The sequence below is a fragment of the Mchenga conophoros genome, linkage group LG18, assembly GCF_057382185.1.
Source record: "Mchenga conophoros isolate Kocher_MC1m ecotype Shallow Benthic linkage group LG18, M_conophoros_male_GT1.1, whole genome shotgun sequence".
Taxonomy (NCBI): domain Eukaryota; kingdom Metazoa; phylum Chordata; class Actinopteri; order Cichliformes; family Cichlidae; genus Mchenga; species Mchenga conophoros.
The window spans coordinates 32701131-32725686 of NC_140543.1; the positions used below are offsets into that span (position 1 = coordinate 32701131).

Here is a 24556-nt window from a genome sequence, read left to right on the forward strand (position 1 = left end):
CCCCTTAATGGACTACACACACACACGTGTATATATTAGGAGTGCAACGATACTCGTATCGATATTGAACCGTTCGATACAGTGCTTTCGGTTCGGTACGCATATGTATCGAACAATACAAAATGTTTAATTTATTTGATCAACTTTCCTTCTGACGATGCTGTCTGTGTTGAGCGCTCAGTGGATCAGCGCTCGACTGTCGAGCGCTGATCCACTGAGCGCTCAACGATACGAGTATCGTTGCATTCCTAATATATACGTATATACACCCCAGGACTGCGCTCTTCTGGACAGAGATCTCCGATGTTGTTCCTGGGATCTGCTGGAGCCACTCGCCTAGCTTGGGAGTCATCGCACCTAGTGCTCCGATTACCACGGGGACCACCGTTACCTTCACCCTCCACATCCTCTCGAGCAGGGCCGTGCAGAGAGGTTTAAAGGGGCGGGTGCTCAAAGTTAAAAAGGGGCACATTGAACCAGGCTGAATAACAACAACACACATTCATCAAGAATCTAATATGGGCAACAAGGCAAAGCAAACTTAGCCGATGTTTTACCTGATGGGTACAATGTTGCTGTTGAGGGGTTTCTGCTGCTCCTGCTGCTGATAGTGCTGGAGGGCAGGGCTGTGTTGATCTGAGACTGTTGACATTAAAAAGTCCATAGGAGGGATGGTAGCTGATTAAACAAGTGTCATGAGATAATAACAAAATGCAAAGATTGGTGACAGCGCTTGGAACCATAAGGCAACAAAAAACTGTGAGAAATAATTTAGGCTCTGCCTGTGAATCACTCTTTGCTTCTCTTCTTCCTTCCATCCCATCTTTTCATATATCACTCTCCACTTGCTGTCTATCTGAGAACAAGGCACAACTTGCTATTGCAATAAACTATAATCTAATTATCCACACCTAACAACTCTTGCACTTAATCTATAATAAAATGATGACAGAAAAATGTTATAGCACTGCCTTTAGTAGCCTCACACAGCTCCTACTGTTTCCTCCTCATGTCCTTACCAGGCATGTCTGGACAAAGTTATATCATGAGTAATACTTTTAAAAAATCCATATACATAAAACACACATGCACACACAGTGACATTTTAGACCTTCTTCAGAATACTGTATATACTATGGGCATCCTTACATTATTATTTATTACTAGAGCTACAATAATAAAGCAATGAGGAGGGGGAAGTAATAAATATGAAATAATGTCATTATGATGATTCCATTTGTTTCACTATCCACTCTGTGCAGGGGCAAAGCTTATTACATTTTTAAACTGTAGAGATACAATAATTTTACTGCTGTAAAATTCAAATTTTGTCTTATTTAAAATATAAATCTAATATAATCTACTTCTTAATGTATGTTCTGTAAAATACAGTGTGTTTTTTAATATATTATAATTATAATAATGCATAATTATGTGGACATGCATATTAGATCGTTTTTTAGTGAAATATAATCCCTCCAGAAAGGCAGGAAAAGCCCAGAAAATTACTTTAAAACTAAATATGTTCCCTAAAACGGTGACAGAGCTACAGACCCATGACAGCCTTACACAGGTAGCCAGCAGCTATGACCAGCACTACTTGTGCAGTTAATAAAAGGACAGGTAATGTTTGTCGCGCTGTTGCACACACAGCACGCTCGTTTGTTTCAGTTCGTCAGTTGCAACAAGACAGCTTACCAACGTGTACGTAATAAGCTAACACTCCTGTGTGCTATACACTACAGTGTACGCTGCACACCTACTTACTGGTTTTGTCGCATCAGTCTGTATGGAAGAAATATGGTAAGTTTCTCCTACAGCTCCGGACCGCAAAAAATGCGCGTGCTCTTTGTGAGCTCGTTCCCGGCTCGTAACCAGCGCGTTCTGCCGTCAAGGGCGATCATTGGTTAAATGTGATCATGTGACTGATGCAAGCCAGATCCTTTTATTTAGCAAAACTGTGATTAATAGTTAAATATTATTGTTGAGGAGCACAGACAGGACTCCGCGCGCCCACACACATAAAAAATAAATTTAAAAAATTAAAAAAAATTGAAAAGTTGCTTCAACAAAAGGGCACTTTGGGCACTCATCAGGAAAGGGGCGGGTGCTCAAGCCCCTCAAGCCCCCCCCTGCACGTGCCTGCTCTCGAGCGCTTCTCTGAGCCCTTGGTATTTCTCCAGCTTCTCGTGTTCCTTCTTTCTGATGTTGCTGTCATTCGGAACCGCTACATCGATCAGCACGATCAGCACGATCAGCACTGGCATTGTCCTGTTGGACTCGGACAGGCTGTGTTGTAGAAAAAAGATGCTCAAACAAAATGTTGACTTTCAAGCTCGTTGGAATAGTACAAACTACTTTATAGACCCTTACACTAGACTTTTGCACAGTACTTCAGGTACATTTTATTTTTTATTATTTATCTTTACGTGCGATGACATAGTCCCCTACTTTTATTTTGAAATCAAATTATCAGGAAGTGGCGCTTGACATTCGGCATGCGCATATTACCGAGGAAGAAAAGCTGCGGAGTTCAACAACCGACGGCTTAAAACTGTAAACATTAAGAGCCTGGCTGACTAATGTCTGTGGTTGGGATGGAACTCTAAGGTAAAACCCGTTTCGTACACTCTTGCTTTTTTCCTACGTAGTTGTCATTGCTTATGGTATCGGTATATACCGCTCACTACTGATTTAATTAATGTTAGCACTACAGTTTATAATATTCAATCCGTGGCTTGTGGGCTGATGCTAAAACAGCATCTCTGACGACCAGAAATAGTCTAAACGCTTTGGATTATTCTTGAATGTCGTTTATAGTTTAAATTTGTTGTCTCTGCTTGTATTAGGTTGTTTTAACGTTTGTATTGTGAAGGGAATTCCTATCTCAGTGCTAGCTGTAGCACTAGCTTTCCCACATATCCTCGGGAAGTTAAGTAGCGTTAAGAAGCTAGTCCCGATTTTCAGTTTTTTGGAACGCATTTAGCCTCGGAAGACGTTACTTCTCCTTTTATCTCCTCTTTGGCTAAGTCACATACTAACACAACTCTTACCACAGCACTGGAAATCATAAATCGCCAACCAGTCTGGTAACTGCTAATGCAGCTATCAGCCAACAATTAGCGTGTCTTAGCTAAGCTACATGTCGAAGAGCTAAAAATAAATAACTCATAGAGAGCTGCCTTGTGTTAATGTAGACCGATGGAGTAATATTGGGGATATTTTTGAAATAAAGCTTACGTTAAAATGAGCCTTCTAAGCCCGCTACTGTCTGGATGAACCCACACAGCGCTTTCCATTTTGGGGTCTTGTTTTCTGACTTCTCTCTGATTGGGTTAATTTAATCTAGTGCAGCAGCAGCTGGCTGAAACACTTGACACCTCAGTGTAACCATATGACAAAAACGAGAAGGAAGAAAGAATGTGTGTGTGAAGGAGGGACTCCAGGTTTTGAATGAGTGACATCAACTGGAAGTAAGGCCAGTTGTTGTTGTTTTGTTGTTGTGTGGGGGTTTTTATTTTAGAGGTTTACTTTTAGACAAAAGGTGCAACCGTTAAACAATGTAATGAATTAGCTTACTTTTTTAGTTAACTGTTATTTACATACATAAAAAAAATCTTGATATTTAACTTCAGCTGTTCAGCTCATTTCTGTCCACTGATCTTCACTAATTACAGTAGGCTTAAGCATTTACTGCTGTCTCTTTCCATCTCGCTGCAATGGTAGCAGTGTGTTTGAAGTTTGAAACAGTGAGAGCTACTTGTAGTATGTTTGGAGATAGATAGCAGTCTGTTAACTCAACAGTTGGTGGAAGCCAGCTTAGCATTCTGTGCCACTCGTGAGACAGAGAGCTGCTGGCAGTGCTGAGATATTTATTTTTATTTACACTATTGATATTTTATTTTTAGAATCAAGTGTGTGATTTTTATGAAATGGATAAGCAGAAGAAAATGAATGAATGAATGCTTGGATGGATTCATTCATATAGGGAAATTTAGAATGGTCATTGATGGTTGACCAGTTAGAACATAATTTTAATGTTAAAATCACTGAGGATAAGAATTTGATCATAATTTGGAGTAAAGTATGATAACTTCTTGGGTAAAACATTGTTTGGCCTAGGTGGACTGTAAAATATTGAAATCATTCCAGGGTCTTCAGAGTTTTCTGGTAAAGCCAAGATGTTCGAATGAAGTTATACTACGCAGTAAAATGGGAATGCATTAAATTAAAAAGAAAAATGACAGCAATCCCCACCAGCCAGGGTTGGTGTAGGTGTGCCTCAGGTAAGAGGAAAAGAGGACTATGATTGCCTATAGAGAGCCATGCTTTAGTGAGTATCAAAAAAGTTATTGGATGTGGAAAAAAACTTAAATTAAGACTGGCAGCAGAGGGGTGATACTGGTTGATATGATGATAAAAGTGTTTGATAGGAAATAATTGATGGAATGGAAGAAGGCTATAAGAATTTGTTATAGTGGAGTGAGATGTGAAGGAAGCGGAAAGACACTGAGTCACCAGTTCCTGAACATTTACAGAGAGAAGGCTGCACACACATAGTGTCAGCAAAACGCATACAAAGGTAGGTTTTGTTGCAGGATCATAATTTGATAGCAGTAGATTGTTTGGTCTCAGTCTTGCTGACAGAAGTGGTCAATTTGGTAGGTAGGATTGTGGTGTGGAGTAAATCACAGGAAAAAATGATTATTCTGCTGTCACAAGAGGTTGTAATTTTTTCCCATCAGCAGGCAGGAATCACAAATCAGATATAAAAAAATACTAGTTTTTATCTTATATTTGTGGGGGTCAGACTAACTGCAGGAAATGCTGATTTGTGTTGTTTTTCTTCACAGGTTAACTTGAAAGTATAGGACCAAACATTGTTCTTCAGTGCATGGATGCAAAGCCAATGCGCAGGTAAGTGTGGTAGTTTTCTGGGAAGAATGGCAAAAGTATGTGGCTGTTAATTCCAGATTCTTTGGTTACTGTTTACCAATTTTCTTTTTAACGGCAGTATTATATCAGATGTGGTAGTCACGGAAATCCTCAATCAAATTCCTTCAGTGTGAGCGTTAAAGATCCTCTATGGCTCATTGACACCTTGTTATGTCACCACATAAGCTTAAAAGGCAGAAAAATCCCTTCTTTACGGGATCAAAGGGGCTGGTTCAATAGAAGTTCTACCCAGAACTCTCTATAGCACTTGGTGGTACTGACCTTAGCTCTGCTGCTTTGTTGGGCTTTTAAATTTAGGTTTGATGGCCCACTGGAGAAGATAGGTGGTGTCACGATGCAGAGCAGGAGTCTGTGAAACAAGACTGGCTAAAAATAAACTTTTCACAGTAAGGGGAAACACCAGAGCCACTATGCAAAATGAAAAACTGTGTTCATGGAGTCTGTTGTGCATGTTACAGGTGAAACGGGATGGACATTAGGTTATTTTTTTTCTCTTTTGGGTGGGGGAAGAATGATCAACATTAGCATTTTTGTATAATGTAACATAATAGTGTATAAGGGCTGAGGTCCCATCCAGATTATAAACATGAGCTGTTTCATGCATGTGTTGCAGCCATGAACTCGTGCAGTCCAAGCAGAAACCACACAGAATACTGGAAATGTGACTGAGGTGAACTCTTTTCTCTGTTCTGTCTGAGGAAAGAAAATATCCTGACCCGATTTTCCGGAAGTTTAATTGTAAAGGCAGTTTTAGTGTCATTAATGTGAAATGAAACAGCGTAATTCTACATTTGTCATATAAAACTAAAATAGCTGTGTGTAATTGGGTAGGTAGGACCTAATTTAAGACGTTAACACTAAGACAGTATCTAATTATTGTTTTATGCTTTATAGTTAAAAGTTGCCTGTGTTGTGCAACCAGCAGCTTTAAAGGATACTCGTTAGGTCAATTTTCAGGTCCATAATTGTAATCTTTGGCTACTGGAGTAGTTTTGTATGAGTCATTGTTCAAAATGATGCTTATTTATCTTATACTACCTTGGTGTGGCCCCTCAGTTCATCTTCTGTCTGAAATGAGCTATTTTAGCCCTCTAAAGACCACCCACATTTTAAGAGACTTTGATCTGATTGGCTGCCACTTATAAACATAAGGTTTGAACATCAGATCGGTGGGGTGTCGCCAGAGCCAAAGCTAATCGTGTAGGAATGGCGCCTACTCTGACATCATCCAATTACAGGAGTATAAAAAATTTCCCGAATGTCTCTGATAAGAGTCTGGAGCAGTTTAAATTTAAATCAAAATCTCTATAGGTGCAGCATTTATGTCTCCTCATTTACCCCACTACTTTGACTCCAGTCTTTAAAACGTCACACCTACTTAAGCTTTTTAATTTTGTACTTTTCCTACTGTTACTGTTAGGGCAATTCAAATGACATAATGAAAGGTCAGAATGTTTTGAGTGAAAGCATTAGAGGCTCAGTGTATCATGACCTTTTCTCCTCAGGCCAACAGTTCCTGTGAATGCTGGCTAGATGAAGTTCCTTTTTTAAAAATATCACAGCAGTTTTGTCTTGTTGCTGAGTTGCCCTGTATTACATTGCATTTTATTTTCACATTATTATGTGAAAATATGTCACTCAAAGGATATTTATTTGCTGATTATTTTTTTTTTGACTAAGATTTGAAACTTTACATTATGTATTAAATACAATCCACAAAACGTCTTTAACAAAGGTCATGTATGTGCAATGATGTCATTTCTCCCATCTGTAATGGTAAGGACACAAAGTGAAGAGGATGCGTTCAGGTGTTAGGAATTCTTGACCAGTACTGGGAACATGAGCTGAAGTAAATCCCAAACCCAAAGTCATCCTGGGATTTAAAAAGATGCAGGGGTACACCAAGTCAACCGACCGGTGTGGATAAGTTTACACTGGCTGAGGCACATGCAGGGTACTGACCTTGCTATATTAGGTTCAGCTGATGGCCATAGACTGACACTGTATTCAGTTCAATTCAATTTTATTTATATACCATGAAATCACAACAACAGTCGCCTCAAGGCGTTTTATATTGTAAGGTAAAGAGCCTACAATAACACAGAGAAAACCCCAACAACCAGACAACCCCCTATGAGCGAGCATTTGACAACAGTGGGAAGAGAAAAACGCCCTTATAACAGGAAGAAACCTCTGTCAGAACTGCTGCGGCTACGATCTAGCCACTTTTTACCGGTATTTTATTGATAATCCTGTACAGAAGCTCAGAGACACACAGACACAAAGGGGGAGGAGTTTCGTTTGTGCAAATAACTTTGCAAAAAAAAACCCAAAACCACTCAACAAAGTCTTGGCTTCATGTTTTGACCTATTCTCCTCCTTTTCATTGTGAGCAAAGCCACCCATGGCGCCTTAAGCCTATTGCAGCATAACTAAAGAAGGATTTAAGGTCACCTAATTCAAGCCTAACTGTAATCTTTATCAAAAAGTAAAGTTTTAATCTTGATCCTAAAAGTAGGTGTCCGTATCCCGAATCCAAACTAGGAGCTAGGCCCACAGAAGAGGGGCCTGAAAGCTGAAGGCTCTGCATCACATTCTACTTTTAAATATCCTAGGAACCACAAGTAAGCCTGCAGTTTGAGAGTGAAGTGCTTTTCTTTTTTTTTTTTTGGAGGGGGGGTGATATGGTGATATGAGGTCCTTGTACATGCAGTGCTGCCGTCTTCTGTTTCAGTCCGTTATTACACTCTTAAATCCTACTACTTATTCCTGCGTCTTTCGGGATCTTGCAAAGCTTTAAACGACAAGTCGACTATTAAATCAGTCGTCGACGATTTTAATAGTTGACGTATTCGTGACTAATCGTGACAGCCCTAGCATGTACTCGGAACACTTTTCTTGTAAAGTAATGCACTATATAACTTAATTACTCCCACGAGAAAGTACTTTGTTACTTATGTGTTTCTCTGCAAAATGTCCTGAAACACCTTGTCTCGCACTTGTCATTTACAAGTATAAACCTATAAGCTACAGTCTCACACACCAACACATCCTAATGAGAACACACATGATCTTTTCCGTAGTATTTAGATATTAATACAATGCAAAGATGAAAATGAGCACAAAGAGACTTTAGAGTGATCACCACAGTGATTGTACTTTAGAAACATGAGTGGTAGAAATGGAGGGCGCAGCCTGACTGCTCATCACTTTTGTTACCTGTTAAAGTTCGTGGTCCGACTGCCTGGCTGGGGTCAGCATTCTCTCAGCATTACCATCACTGTGGGTTCTTGGCTAGCTTATTCTAATTGAAATTAATTTAATGTAACTAAGAGTATATTGATATGTGCTAATGTCAGGGCCACCAGCGCACGTCAGGACGCCACTGGAATGGACATCACCAGCCGCTGTACTCTGGGGGACCCCAACAAGCTCCCTGAAGGGGTCCCCCAGCCTGCACGCATGCCCTACGTCTCAGACAAACACCCGAGGCAGACCCTGGAGGTGATCAACCTGCTGAGAAAACACCGGGAGCTCTGTGACGTGGTGCTGGTGGTGGGTGCCAAGAAGATCTACGCGCACCGTGTGATCCTCTCTGCCTGCAGCCCCTATTTCAGGTATGAGGAGACACTGTGTGATCCCACATCAGGCTAGTTTATTTACAGCTAAATTCCTGGACTCCAGTGATTGCTGTGACACAAAAAATAATGTCATCTTTCTTTTTCCCGTTCTTCTTCAGGGCCATGTTTACTGGAGAGCTGGCAGAGAGCAGGCAGACGGAAGTGGTTATTCGTGACATTGATGAGAGAGCCATGGAGCTGCTGATTGACTTTGCTTATACATCACAGGTAGGGATGGTAGCATGCTGTTAGAATTAACCGCAGGTGCACATTAAGTTTAAAAAAAAAAAAAAAAAAAAGACAAACTGATGAAACTGCATATTGAATGTAAAAAAACCTGTCCAAACAAGTCTATGGCAAAGTTTTCCAAAAGTACGAATCAGGAGAGCAAAACCTTTGCAGGCGGCTTTGTTTCCTGCAGAGTACAGTAAGGTCTATGATTAAAATGAAAAACATGTTTCTTGGCTATAACCTTGACTATAGCAGAACTTTCTCAAAAGATGTGAGGAGACTGACATGGAGCCACAGTTTGAATGCATAAAAACGGAGGAGCTGTGGAGACCACACATTGTGATCAATCAGTTGCTAAAGCTAAAAAACTCAGTGTATCTGATGTCCTGATCTGCACCCTTTCAGGTGACTGTAGAGGAGGGGAATGTCCAGACGCTGCTCCCTGCAGCCTGCCTCCTCCAGCTTGCTGAGATCCAGGAGGCGTGCTGCGAGTTCCTTAAGAGGCAGCTGGATCCATCTAACTGCCTGGGCATCAGGGCCTTTGCTGACACACACTCCTGCCGCGAGCTGCTCCGCATTGCAGATAAGTTCACCCAGCACAATTTTCAGGAGGTAAGAACCCACATACAACTGTTCACGGTCGTTTATAATCGCTGTATAGTGCTACGTGTTACAATGATTCTACATGTTGCTTTAGATTGAATGTGCAAAATTTACATTTAGTATACATACGTTAGTATACATTTAGGATATAGAGATTTCTTTCTGTCGTGCCAAATGCGTCTGTTATAAAAATGGTTTACATTTGTAAATGATCTAAAAGTGCCATATCATGGTGTTGTTGGTATAGTAAGGCCATACATTTACGTTCTGTGGTGCGCACAACAAGAAGACAAATGCAGGTAAAGACGACAGTTGGAGCTACTTCAAAGCTTCAGACTTTAGACCAACAAATCACAGTACATAAAATAGAAATCTGTTCCTGCTAAAGGTGAAAGCATCACTTTCTCCACTTCAGGCAAAAACACACTGTCAAGTACAAACGGGCTGTGAAGGTGCAGATACTAACAGCTGGTGATGTGCAACCCAGATGTAACTGCATCAAAAACTATTTTTTCAGATATCAGTGACTTAGTTAACTGGTTTAATAATATATGCTCTTCAATTCAGCATCATGTCGCACTGTTAAAAGTCAGATTCACCAAAGAAGAGAATGAAGAAAGGCTGAACAGAGACGGAAAAAGACTGCTCTCCATATTCCAAGTCTCTCTCAAATAATCTCTTCAACAGATATTTTGAATATAGTGTCACACTTGTGCACTTGACCCTGCCTGTCAGTCGGTCCCTTTCATCTGGCTGGATTCCAGCCAGCGTCGTCCCTCTACTAAAAAACAAACCTCCTTAGAGCCCACTGATTTAAATACTTATAGGCCAATTTCCAATCTGTTTCTTTTCAAAATCCTTAGGAAAGTTGTTGGTCGTCAACTCATTCGGATTTTAGAGTAAATAATATTTTCTATAAATTCCAATCAGGTTACAGACACATTGAAAATTATTAATGATGTCCTTATGCACTCGGATAAAGGTGAGCAATCCATTTATGTCCTGCTTGACTTATCTGCAGCCTTTGATACTGTTGATAATGCTACTTATTAGCATACTATGAAGCTGGGTTGGGATCACCGGTTCTTCTCCTTAATAGTTGGTTTTTTTTTTGTTTTTTTTTTCATACTTATCAAACAGATATTTTAGAATTCATATTAATCAATGTATGCTCTAATCTGCACCGCTCGTTTGTGGAGTGCCTAGGCTTCAAGCCTTACACCAATTCTGTTTATTTATTTATTTTTATATGTTACCCCTGGGTCACCTAGTTAATGGTTTTAATGGGATCTCTTACCACTGCTTTGCAGGATGAAACACAGTTATATTTTTCTGTCAAGCCCAACAACCTCAACAGCCTCTCCTGCCTCAAGGAACATTTCTCTGCCGTTACTAATTGGATGTATTCTAATTTCCTCTCTGTTTTGGTAAAACTGAGGTTCTAGTTTTTCTTTTAAGCGAATGCTGAAAACTCATTTTTATAGTTTGGCATTTCCGTAATTCCTTCCCCTTCATTTGTTTGAAACCACACATGCATGTATGATGGAATGAATGTCAAGAAAAGAAGATTACAGGGAGTGCAGAATTATTAGGCAAATGAGTATTTTGTCCACATCATCCTCTTCATACATGTTGTCTTACTCCAAGCTGTATAGGCTGGAAAGCCTACTACCAATTAAGCATATTAGGTGATGTGCATCTCTGTAATGAGAAGGGGTGTGGTCTAATGACATCAACACCCTATATCAGGTGTGCATAATTATTAGGCAACGTCCTTTCCTTTGGCAAAATGGGTCAAAAGAAGGACTTGACAGGCTCAGAAAAGTCAAAAATAGTGAGATATCTTGCAGAGGGATGCAGCAGTCTCAAAATTGCAAAGCTTCTGAAGCGTGATCATCGACCAATCAAGCGTTTCATTCAAAATAGTCAACAGGGTCACAAGAAGCGTGTGGAAAAACCAAGGCACAAAATAACTGCCCATGAACTGAGAAAAGTCAAGCGTGCAGCTGCCAAGATGCCATTTGCCACCAGTTTGGCCATATTTCAGAGCTGCAACATCACTGGAGTGCCCAAAAGCACAAGGTGTGCAATACTCAGAGACATGGCCAAGGTAAGAAAGGCTGAAAGACGAGCACCACTGAACAAGACACACAAGCTGAAACGTCAAGACTGGGCCAAGAAATATCTCAAGACTGGTTTTTCTAAGGTTTTATGGACTGATGAAATGAGAGTGAGTCTTGATGGGCCAGATGGATGGGCCCGTGGCTGGATTGGTAAAGGGCAGAGAGCTCCAGTCCGACTCAGACGCCAGCAAGGTGGAGGTGGAGTACTGGTTTGGGCTGGTATCATCAAAGATGAGCTTGTGGGGCCTTTTCGGGTTGAGGATGGAGTCAAGCTCAACTCCCAGTCCTACTGCCAGTTTCTGGAAGACACCTTCTTCAAGCAGTGGTACAGGAAGAAGTCTGCATCCTTCAAGAAAAACATGATTTTCATGCAGGACAATGCTCCATCACACGCGTCCAAGTACTCCACAGTGTGGCTGGCAAGAAAGGGTATAAAAGAAGAAAAACTAATGACATGGCCTCCTTGTTCACCTGATCTGAACCCCATTGAGAACCTGTGGTCCATCATCAAATGTGAGATTTACAAGGAGGGAAAACAGTACACCTCTCTGAACAGTGTCTGGGAGGCTGTGGTTGCTGCTGCACGCAATGTTGATGTTGAACAGATCAAAACACTGACAGGATCCATGGATGGCAGGCTTTTGAGTGTCCTTGCAAAGAAAGGTGGCTATATTGGTCACTGATTTGTTTTTGAATGTCAGAAATGTATATTTGTGAATGTGGAGATGTTATATTGGTTTCACTGGTAAAAATAAATCATTGAAATGGGTATATATTTGTTTTTTGTTAAGTTGCCTAATAATTATGCACAGTAATAGTCACCTGCACACACAGATATCCCCCTAAAATAGCTAAAACTAAAAACAAACTAAAAACTACTTCCAGAAACATTCAGCTTTGATATTAATGAGTTTTTTGGGTTCATTGAGAACATGGTTGTTGTTCAATAATAAAATTATTCCTCAAAAATACAACTTGCCTAATAATTCTGCACTTCCTGTAAAGAAGATTATCACAAGATAACCTTCATATGAGACATGGTTGCTATAAAATTTGATAGATAGATAGATAAATAAATAATTGCCAGATCAGTCATGTGGTTGGAACAGAGTTATAGCCATCTCAAGTTAGTTTAACAAATACAGTGTAGGGAAGTGGCTATTGGATACTGAAGCTATACATACCAGTGCGTAAGGAGTGTGAGCAGATAAAAGATGAAACTAGAAAACAGAAACTGAAGCGCCAGTGGAATTAGCCCAAGGCTTCAAAGACAAGGAAAATACTGAAAAAGATGGTGAAGATATTTTGGCTGTTTAAAGGGCCAACATATCACAGGGCACAAGAGCCTTCAGGCAACCGGTGTTGTGATTTGGTGCTATATAAATAAAATTGAATTTGAAAGTCTGAAAAAGAAGCTGAATAGCATGCACTGCAAACTGTCAATACCATGTTTCCACAAAGGCAACGAACACCACAAATATACCCGCACGGTGCAAAGCATGCATGATGCAAGACCTTACCGTCCTTTGAAAATCGTGGCTTTAAACAGCTGTCATTTAACCTAATTACCAAATCCCTGATCATAAACCTTTCTCTCAGAAGGTACACAAAGTATTGTCCCTTCTAGAGACATATTTGAACAGCTGTGTCATCATCCTTTACTTGATCCAGCTGTCTTGGCTAATTATAGACCAATCTTTTCCCCGTCCTTTTATTTAAAAAAATAAAATAAAATCTTTATCAGTTATCTGTTTTACAGCTATTCTTTCATCTGCAGAGGAATTTCAGTTGGGTTTCAGATCTCATCACAGTACTAGTGAGGGTTACAGATGATCTTACTCTTATTCTCTGTGCTGCTAGACCGTAGTGCAGTATTCAGTACTGTTGACCACAATGTTTTACTACAGTGGTTTGAATCTTATCTTAATAAATAGGGAGTCTTGTTCACACACAAAAGGGTTCTGTGCTAGGGCCATTTCTATACGCAATATTATTGTAAGTTATAGCTTGCATTTTCATTGCTATGCAACGATACCCATCTTTATCTATCCATGAAACTAGAATACACAAACTAATTAAACTGTAGGATGTCTTAAAGATAAAGAACGACCTTTAATTTCCTGCTAAATTCAGACACTGAGGTTATTGTACTCTTTCCCATTTTAAAAAAAAAAAAAAAAAAAAAAAAATCTTCCGAACGTGGTGTCTAACCATATACTTACTCTAGGTGGCATTACCTTAGTCCACAGTAACACTTTGAGAAAGTGTTACAGCAGTGCTGTAGGTCTCCTTTAAGACTTCTGTCTTAAAGTGAATTTTCTGTTTTCAGTACTGTAAGCCATTATGTTAAAAATTGCACTTTGCTACCTCAAGGCCCAGATTCCTTCCAGTCCATGTTCACGCAATGATTTCAAAGTTGTGCCAACACATTTTACAGAGCAACGGCAATGCAGGCATCAACAGGGCAATGATCTTAAGTGGAGAAAGTCAGGATGCTAGCCCAACTAAAATATTGTGAAATGAACTGATGAGAGCTATTCAGTCACCTCACCTCAGTTATTTTTAATGTCATCAGCTAAAAGCCAATTTGTCTTTGGAAAACAAAGAACAGAGAGAAGAAAAGACAGAGCGAGATTATTCCCCGTGACAGGTTTTGCTTTTGTTAGTGTAGAAATGAGATTTCACATCATGCTTTTGTGAGAAAGGTGAATTGCTTTAAAAAGTGTGAATACAATTTATTTGACGTTGATGGTAATGAAAATTGATTTGCTGACTGATGTGCTGAGACCTTTAATAAACAGTGCTCTCTTTGACTGTCTGTTGCACTTCATTTTTGTAGGTAATGGAAAGTGAGGAGTTCATGCTCCTGCCTGCCAACCAGCTCATTGACATAATCTCCAGTGATGAGTTGAACGTGCGGAGTGAGGAGCAGGTTTTCAATGCCGTGATGGCCTGGGTGAAATACAGCATCCAGGAGCGAAGACCTCAGCTACCCCAGGTTTGTCGCTAGAAGCCTGCAGTACATTCAACATCTCCTTTGGTTTAATTCTCTTAGTCCATTTTTCCTTGTTAGTTTAGTTTGAGTGTTTTTCTGATAGTTTGTGAACTACATTTTTAGTTAGTTGTTCTAGTCTGACTAATGTTTCAAGCTTGACTTTTTTAATTGTATTTGCTCTGCAGGTCCTACAGCATGTCCGCCTGCCACTCCTCAGCCCCAAGTTCCTCGTGGGCACAGTGGGTTCAGATCCACTCATCAAGAGTGACGAGGAGTGCAGGTGAGTGCTGTTTGTAAGGGGAGTAGTGGTAAAAATCCTGCTTGTGCACATATAATCGAGGAAATTGATGCTATTGTGGTTAATATGAAACTGTTTACTTTGGGGTTAATGTTACAGAGACTTGGTGGATGAGGCCAAGAATTACCTGCTGCTACCACAGGAGAGACCGCTAATGCAGGGTCCCAGAACCCGACCCAGGAAACCCATCCGATGTGGAGAGGTCCTTTTTGCAGGTCAGTATCTTAGGCACAGAAATTAAAACCATGATTTCCTAATATTGCATTTTATTTGTTTTTAATTTAAGTCCTTACCAGTCGACTGTTGGTATTTTGTAGGAAAAGCCTGATTTTTATTTTTTACTTTTTCTTCTTTCTTTCTTTCTCTTGCAGTTGGAGGTTGGTGCAGCGGTGACGCTATTTCCAGTGTGGAGCGCTATGATCCGCAGACTAATGAGTGGCGGATGGTAGCTTCAATGAGTAAGCGGCGATGTGGAGTTGGTGTCAGTGTCCTGGATGATCTATTGTATGCAGTGGGAGGTCACGATGGCTCGTCATATCTCAACTCTGTGGAGAGGTCAGCGGAAGTCCCTGAGGCTTTCACTGTAGATATTCACAGCTTTCCAACAGTCTGTTTGTGTGTGTGTCTTGTTCTACTATTTACATGATTACCTCCACTTTAGATACGATCCTAAAACCAACCAGTGGAGCAGCGATGTGGCCCCCACCAGTACTTGTCGCACCAGTGTTGGCGTCGCTGTACTTGGAGGATATCTGTATGCAGTGGGAGGGCAGGATGGAGTTTCCTGTCTCAACATAGTTGAAAGGTAGCAGATTTCCTGTACTATACTATTTGGGTTTCCAGTTCCATTGGTGGCTACTAGATAAAAGTTAGTTTAATGCAAAAATGATTCTTTGGAATTAAATGGCCAACCTGGCTGTGTTCAGGTATGATCCCAAGGAAAACAAATGGACTCGTGTCGCATCCATGAGCACCAGGCGACTGGGTGTAGCTGTGGCTGTACTGGGAGGATTTCTATATGCTGTAGGAGGATCTGATGGGACATCTCCATTAAACACAGGTGTGCACTGAATCATGTGTAAGCATGGACTGTATAAAAAAGATGGAGAAATACTAAGTCATCTGCTAACCTTAGCAAGATTTGGTTATCAGGTACCTGCTAATTGGTGCCAAGTAATAGACTAATCTCAAATAGTGGCATTTCACTCACCAAATGAGAGCATAGATTGTCTATACCAAACAGCAAGCAGATGCAGCCCCATATGGCAGCACAAAAATGATCGCTGTAATGTTTAAAAGGGGGGAAATCCATAGGAGTGTAAACAACTTCTTTGTTATTATGCACTTTATTTTAACATTTTAACAGTCCTTGATGGACAAATGTTTGGAAAAGGCTCAAATGGCCACTTCGGGAACTGCAGTTTTTGGCACTTCAGAATTGCCTTCAGTTTTCTCCCTGGAGGTTGTTCAAGTCTTTATGTCTGAAGTATTGCTGCCAGAACAGCTCACAGAGCAGGCGAGCCACATTTAGATAAAGACTGCCGCAGGGGCCTGGGTTCTAGTCTGGCTCTGGACATTTCCTGTGTGTCATTCACTGCTCTCTGTTCCCGTCCTCTATAGTGTCAAAAAGGCCTAAAAATAAATATTTTAAATGTCAAAAATACACAGAAACTAAAACAAATGACAAACATGCCTCAGTTTGGATGGGTGTCAAATGTCTTAAATCTTTCTTTCTTTTTTTTTTTTTTCTTTTTCTTTAGTTGAATCGCTATAACAATTTCCAGTGCACAGTGTCACATTTTGACTACTATAATTACTAAACATAACTAGACAGATTTTAGTTGAAAAGCTGAGGATTTAAAAAAATGCAACATTTTTAAAATACTTAGATTAAAAGAATTTGTTGAATTATATTTGTGTGTAAAAACTGATACTTTATCTGACAAAATGCTGTAACTTATGTCTAAAAGCAGTGTAATAAAAACTGAAACTTTTTCAGTTAAGTTTGACCAACAGGGAGCAGTTTAGGGTTGCAATTTGGGGCTTGAATACAATTACAGAGGCTTGATGATGATGATGATCTTTAATGACCAATAGCTAAGGAGTTACACTTACTCTTATTGGTTAAAGTTAATGGTAAAGCAAACCAAACTGTATGTAAGTGGTGTTTCTTGTTTCCCATTGATAACCACATTTGAACGATGTTCTTAGTTGAACCAATGATTGAAATCTGTCTATATATTTATGCCATTTTCTCCTGTTATTTAATCACCTCATTCTTTCCTCTTCAGTGGAGCGCTACAACCCTCAAGAGAACCGCTGGCACACAGTGTCCCCCATGGGAACCAGAAGAAAGCACCTTGGCTGTGCGGTCTATCAGGACATGATTTACTCTGTGGGAGGTAGAGACGACACCACAGAGCTAAGCAGCGCGGAGCGATACAACCCCAGGACCAATCAATGGTCTCCTGTAGTGGCAATGACGTCCAGACGGAGTGGGGTGAGTGTGTGTTGGAGAGTGATGATGGATGTTTATGTATTTTAATGCACACCTTAAATGATACCATATGTTGTATGAGGCATTGGAGTAACTATGTGTGTCTGTAGGTGGGCTTAGCAGTGGTTAATGGTCAACTGATGGCAGTTGGAGGCTTTGATGGCACGACGTATCTGAAAACTATAGAAGTCTATGACCCTGACGCCAACACGTGGAGGTAAATGGTATTCTAGTAGGATCAGTTCTTTAGTTACTATACATCAAGTACAGCTGTCAAACACTTAGCTATGTGATGTGCGTCTACATGTGTTAAATAAATTCATAGCTGTGACACTGAACACAAATGCTAATCTTAACTCTGGTTGCAGCCACACAGACTCCTGCAGGGAACTTCAAGCTGCATGACGCAGTGAACAGCTGTGATTAGTACATGCAGACATGTGGACAGGGGCTGAGTTTTAGGGAGTGCTTGAGTGGCTTTTTCTTTGTGTTTTCAATGGCAGAGCAAGAATTTTAAATATTGCTCAAATGTGATTATATAATTGTGGGAAGCAAAAATGGTGATGGAGATTACACTTGGATTAATTGTGCAGCCCTGTGTTTGCATTGTTGGCATTCTTTGACTTGTCTCCTCTTTCTAGGTTGTACGGAGGAATGAACTACCGCCGGTTAGGTGGAGGAGTGGGTGTCATTAAAATGACTCACTGTGAATCCCATATTTGGTAATGCCACCACCGCCCCTCTCCTTCCACACACACTTCTCATCAGCTGGCGCTTCTTCTGGCTGACTCTTGTGCCTCCAAAAGAAACATTGTGAACCAGGTGGACATGTGAGAACCATGAGGAGGACGGGGAGATGAGACGACAATAGAAGGACAAACTTTTGAACTTTACTTCACCCCCAACCCTCAAATCAAAGTCATTAACTGACTGACCACGGTCGCCATGAAGTGCACTGAGAGCGGAAGTCTACCAAGTACCATTAAGCTTCTAGTTCAGAGAGGACGAACCTTTTCAAAGTTATTTTCCAAGCGTTGTGGTCTGGATTTAAACCGGTGCTTACCTTTAGTCAAGAAAGCTGCTGGGAGTGAGTGTCCTCTGAAGAAGTTTAACAGCAGCCGAAAGCCTTGCTCATCTTCCTTTTGCTTTATATGGCAGCCCCCCCTAAACTGCTGCTGCTGACCACCCACCGCCTTCAGTAAGTTTAAAGAACAGACACCCAGTGGGCAAACATACTTTCTCTTCATTGTGAGATTTCCTGGTGATACAACATTGCATACTGACTGTAAGAGCTCAAACTCCCTCATTCCGTTTGGCATAGGCTTTGAACCGTACAGCTTTCCTCTGGGCCTCATGTGTAGCATTAATCAGTAACAGTCAGGCAGCTTCCTTCTGAAGGCATCTGCATGTTTACTATGGACACACAGAGGAAAACCATATTTTTGGTACTGTAGCTGTTTTTGTTGATTGAGGTCTTTAAAGATTTTATTTGTTTTATTTAGAAGAATGTAATTCACCCCAAGTGGACCGAGACATCAAAAATCAACCTCGAATGTTACTTCAGCACTTCAAATGATTAGATTTGTGCCATGAAAGGAACTTCTTCTGTTTTTCCCAAAAAGGCTCTCCATCTTGGACTGTATTTTCTGGTTAGAGTCGAGACGAGCTTGTGACAGTTGTCCAGAGTAGAACAAGAACTCGTGCTGTCCAAGATGGTATATTTGGATGAGCTTGTTTTTTGGAAGTTGCCTGGCATCAAAGACTAGAACAGCTGCACAGCTATGGACCAAACTACTGGGTCACCTACCATAATACCCGTAGGAGCTGCTCAGCCATAGAGACCTATGCTATGATCTCCTGGCGCACAATTTTTGTACCGAGTGTTGGTAACACACCATGTACCTCAGCACCTGGTGACCTCACTCTGTAGCTTGATGTGGTCTAACACTCTGAGGCTGCAGTTCCTAAATGCTTCCAGTTTGGAATAAGACGACTTGCAGTTGATTGTGGAATATCTGGGAGGGAAGAAACATTAAACTGGCTTATTGCAGTGTCATGCTTAAATTCAATAAGCTCTTTAGGAAATGTTTGTGAAGTCAGACTGCATGGCTAGATGCTTGATTTTTACAACTGCAGCACTAGAACTGGAAACGGCTGAATTCAACGTTTAAAAAGTGTGGCCCAATACTTTTGTCCATGCAGTCTATTTGACCAGGAAGTAGGAAAACCAGAAATAGGAATAGCCAAGGCTAGCTGATTAGCAATGGTTGAACATTCGAAATATGAGTAAAGATGTTGCGTACTAGAAATTCAATCACAGATGGCACAGGCAGCCGTTAATGTCTACATGGGGAAAAAAATTACTTGGGAACACTCGATGATGCTTCATCACACTGCCGGCACCAAGAGTCTTTTGCCAAGAATTCCATCTTGTTTGAATTTATTTAAGGTTTAAGAACATGCATACAATTTCAGGAAGTTTCCTTGATTTTGTTCAATGTGCAGTGTAGAAAGAAAGAATTGAAGAGCATTTTAAATTGCACACACAGAATGATGTTGGAGCGCTCTCTGATGCACAGCAAACAGGGTTGCTTGACTGTACTGGACACTGAGCCCACTGATCAAATGTGGACACAGCTGATTGGCGTGTCTGCGTGTCATTACAGTAAAGCTCACAGAGAAATCTGTTCTTTTTAGCCATAGCCAGTGCAATTAAAAAAAAAAATAAAATAAAATTAGTTCATTTTAAAAAGAAATCATCATCATATTGAAATATTACAAACATTGGATAGCTTACAGATGGACCTGTTTGTAAGCCATCCAACTGATTCTCTGTGTGACAGCTTTACCACAACTTATGCTGCACCTCGCAGACTCGCATAATGATGTTGTAATTAATTCAAAATCAGAAAGGACTCTGCTTCTGTAGCCATACTGTCCCTAATCACAGAAATCAGGCATCTCTCATGGAAGTGGAGGAGAAAAAAAAATTGGAGTTCTGTTACCTTCTTTGCAGTCTCTGTTTCAAAACTTCAGAGTTGTGTGAATAGCCTTTTTAAAAATGCAGTAAAACAGGATGGACCACATGAATAGAACTGTTAACTATAAAGTAATTGCTACGTGCGTAGTAGTGTGACAATATATATTTGTTTACAGAGCCATAGGTCCATTTTTGTTCTGCTTTCAGTTCCCACATCCTTGCTTTTGTTCTGTCATCATACAGTGTAACAGCACCGCCTGCTGGTGGACGCTCATAATGCAGCACTTATACAGAAAAGGGTGATACAGATGAGGAGTGGTACATGGTTGTACAACTGATCTCTCACAGAGTTTAAATAGATGGTGAAATTTAGTTTTGAATGAATCTTCTCCGAATTTATTGCACTGTGATTGGTAATGTATTTTAGATTTTATCTTTTCTTTTGTTTCTTAATTATATTTTATAAAGGTGTTTCCAGACATTGGGATGGAAAAAAAGAATCACAGGTCAGCTGGGGAATCATACATTTCAGGCATCGCTGCCTTGATGCTGTGCAGAAGCAGTTTTCTTTTCCCACATGCAACACTACATGTGTCACATGCAGCTCATTACAGCAGCTCTGCACTTTAAACTATGGAATCTGAAACATCCTTTTTTCCTTATTTTCTTTCTTTTTTTTATTTTTTTTATTTTTATTTTATTTTTTTTATTATAAACTAAAATGTCATAAGCGAGCGAGTCACAACCTGAATGTTGGTGTTTTTGTTTTGTTTTTTTTGTTTTGTTTTTTAATTTATTTACATTTTTTTGGGTAGTTTTTGGATTATGTTCTCTGCTAACACAGGGGAGGATTTCAAGAGGCAGAACTGCTGTCTGTTTGTGTAGTTACTCTTTGCAGAGCTCCACTTTAAAAAAAAAAAATGAATGTTTATGCTTCAGAAATGCTCACTTGAAAAGATGAATCGTTGACCATTTCATTATTTTTTATTTTTTTATTTTTTATTTTTTTGGATGTTGAAGAATTGTGACACATACGCAGTTGCTGAACAACAACTGTTTGCCTGCTTCTTGAAGACTCTTCCAAAAACATTTTGCTATTTTCAACTGCCACAGAATTACAAGGAAATGCCACTCAGTTTAAGAGTCCATGCATCTTATTACTTTGGTTGTCATAATTTTGTTGTAAGAAGCATGTTTTATTATTTAAACCACCCAATTTTTCAGCTGTGTGACAGCATGCTTGTTCTAATGAGTGTTAAGTCCTTGATTTATAAACAACTATGATTTTTTTTTTTTTTTTTTTTTTTTCAACCTTTTAACGAAGCAGTTATTGATGGAATTATAAGTACACAAGGCAGACCAAACCTCATTTTTGGAAAAGATTTTAGACCAAAGCAAGAGAAATATGGTTCCCAGACTGAGTGGTATTTCTGTCATATGTTCTACTAATGATGCATTGTATTATAATTGTCAGCCAGCCTTCAGTCGATAGCCTTTTGAGAAGCCTCACCCAAAACGTGGTTGTAATTGCAGATGTTTGTTTTTGTGTATCAGCGAGCTGTCTTAGCTCACCATGTTCACTATGACAACGATTAAACTTTTTCCCGGAAGGGTTTCTCTCTCTCTTTTTCTTTTCCTTTTTTTTTTTTCTCTGTTAAAAGTGATATAAGTCTAAGTTTAAGTAAGTTTAATTACCCCTCAGCCTCCTTTAGCAATAATGATACTTCAATGTAGCCTGTTTGCAGCTCTGGAGGCCAGGATCACTGAACTGGAGACTCTGCTTTGCACCCTCAAAATAGCCAGGTCCCTGTAGCCTGTGGAGCCGAAGGTAGCGTAGGCCCCCCTATATAGCTGTCCCCCTGCAGACTGTCCTGAGCAGCTGGGGAAACCGGATGGCTGGGTGACAGTGAGGAGGAAATGTAGTTTAAACAGAAGCCTGGTACACCAACCAGTTCATGTGTCTAATTCTGTCTCCCCACTCAGCGACACCCCCCGGCAATCAAACTAATTGGCAATTCTATTCTGAGACATGCAAAGCTACACCACCAAACACGGGTAGTTGTCTTCCAGGGGCCAGAGCAGGCGACATTAGGGAGAATTTAAAACTGTTGGTTAAGCATTTCTAGAAACCTGTCCAAATGTATGATCAACTTATCTCTAATAATAGGCTATGTACCAGAGGCCTTCAAGCTAGCAGTAGTTAAACCGTTACTTAAAAAGCATCTCTAGACCCAGCAGTCTTAGCTAATTTTAGGCCATTTTAGGTCCTGACAGGGACTAGAAAGAGAGAGCAGATTTCTCCTGTTTTGGCTTCCCTTCATTGGCTTCCTGTTAAATCCAGAATTCAAAATCCTGCTCCTCACATACAAGGTCTTAAATAATCAGGCCCCATCTTATCTTAATGACCTTGTAGTACCATATCACCCTATTAGAGCACTTCGCTCTCGCTCTGCAGGCCTACTTCTTGTTGCTAGAGTATTTAAAAGTAGAATGGGAGGCAGAGCCTTCAGTTTTCAGGCCCCTCTTCTGTGGAACCAGCTTCGTTTGGATTCGGGAGACACACCATCTCTACTTTTAAGATTGGGCTTCAAACTTTCCTTTTTGCTAAAGCATATAGTTAGGGCTGGACCAGGTGACCCTGAATCCTCCCTTAGTTATGCTGCAATAGGTGTAGGCTGCCGGAGATTCCCATGATGCATTGAGTTTTTCCTTTCCAGTCACCTTTCTCACTCACTATGTGTTAATAGTCTCTGCATTGAATCATACTTGTTATTAACCTCTGTCTCTCTTCCACAGCATGTCTTTATCCTGTCTTCCTTCTCTCTCCCCAACTGGTCACAGCAGATGGCCCCGCCCCTCCCTGAGCCTGGTTCTGTTGGAGTTTTTTTTCCTGTTAAAAGGGCGTTCATTGGTGTTCATATGATTGTTGGGGTTTTCTCTAATGCATTATTGTAGGGTCATACTCTACAAACTTATAAATAACAAGATGGTTTTTTTAAAACAATTCAGGCTTAAGGGACTTCCACATTGACTTCTCTTTTCAGACCTAGAAGCTGCGTCCATCTTTTATATCATCTATAATTTAGCCTTTTGCAGGGCACTTATTGAAATACATGGAAAATCAAAATCTCAATCTTAGTGTTATTGGAGCATATTAGAGGACTTTTGTGTGACACATTTTTCAAAACATTTTCAGATTTATAGTGCAAGTTGAGGTCAATGAAGAGATTTGAGTTAATTCACTGAACTGAGCACAAGCATACACCCTTATACAGGGTTGTGCATTTCTATGGCGTGATACTTAATGGACTGGTTTCCATAAAAGAGCCAAGCAGACAACTGCAAAAAAAGAGTACATTTTTAGTCACTATCTGGCAAAATTTGAAGGAAAACTTTAAGAGTGAAATGTAGATCTGAAAACAAGCTATATTAACACAGAAGAAGTAAAAAAAAATAGCATAACTACTGGTGATACCCTTTTTTCTTATACCTAATTCATTCAAATCAAAATTGAATACATTACAGATATTGAATTACTAATTGTACTGGTTACACAAGACAACTGGTGCATGTCTAGAATTGGACTTACCATCACTTTCATTAGTTTTTTTTTTTTCAATCAACTTACCACTGTTAGGTTTTTTTTAAGTTATAACCAGAAGCTTAGGATTAGGTATAAAGAAATTTTGGAAGAACACAGAAGTTTGACATGCTCCAGGCCATTACTGATTGGTCAGGTGCTATCCATGTGGTTTCAAAAACAAGACTGGTTTCCCATTAAATTACAGCTCCATATGGTTGCTAATGTCCAAGGTTTCACAGTTGAACCCTGGTCTCTGCTCCGCATCCCTTGCAGTTTAGTTTTGGTGATTCTGATTCTATTTATTGTTGAGAAGATAAGAGGTAACCACTGAGGATCAAGAACTGGTTAAGGATCAGCAGCCTGCTCTTTGTCTCCCAACTACTGAAAGGATTTTTTTTAATGACAGAAGAGAAGTAAAATGATGTTTAGTCGCAGCAGCACAACAGACGATCGTGTTTCTTTTAACTTTCTTGTTGTTGTCAGAGAAAAGATCAGAGAAGAATTTGCTTTTGTTGTCACAGAAGTTGCTCATATAATGATCTTTTTTATTTCTCTGTTTTTATCCAGGGGTGTGGCTAAAGGTAGTCTGGTGTGGCACTGGCCCCACTGGAGTTCCCATCAAAGCTGTGGTGTCATGTCAATCGGTGTAAATTATGGGTGGAAGAGGGGG

At 40.1% G+C, this 24556-nt stretch overlaps 1 protein-coding gene across 2 annotated transcripts; it reads left to right on the forward strand.

Moving 5' to 3' along the window:
* The first annotated feature begins 2476 nt into the window (after positions 1-2476).
* klhl20 (kelch-like family member 20) lies at positions 2477-24556 on the forward strand. Of its 2 annotated transcripts, XR_014889412.1 has the most exons (15): positions 2477-2610; positions 4854-4917; positions 8316-8573; positions 8696-8804; positions 9213-9419; positions 14373-14531; positions 14714-14808; positions 14926-15041; positions 15198-15381; positions 15488-15631; positions 15753-15886; positions 17118-17326; positions 17434-17540; positions 17965-18521; positions 24454-24556. XR_014889412.1 is itself a non-coding variant. In XM_085253610.1 (14 exons), exons 2-14 carry the CDS (start codon positions 4895-4897, stop codon positions 18047-18049), a joined length of 1830 nt encoding a protein of 609 aa, XP_085109736.1. In that variant the 5' UTR covers positions 2477-2610; positions 4854-4894; the 3' UTR covers positions 18050-21913. The 2 variants fall into 2 exon arrangements, 1 of the variants encoding a protein (XP_085109736.1); XM_085253610.1 differs by lacking the exon at positions 24454-24556 and having other exon boundaries at positions 17965-21913.

Bases quoted from the DNA above. Each gene is read 5' to 3' on its own strand.
- klhl20 (XM_085253610.1), top strand. From the start codon at position 4,895: ATGGATGCAAAGCCAATGCGCAG. The intron at 8,805-9,212 runs GTAGGGATGGTA...GCACCCTTTCAG, and splicing joins ACTTTGCTTATACATCACAG to GTGACTGTAGAGGAGGGGAA. The intron at 9,420-14,372 runs GTAAGAACCCAC...TCATTTTTGTAG, and splicing joins CCCAGCACAATTTTCAGGAG to GTAATGGAAAGTGAGGAGTT.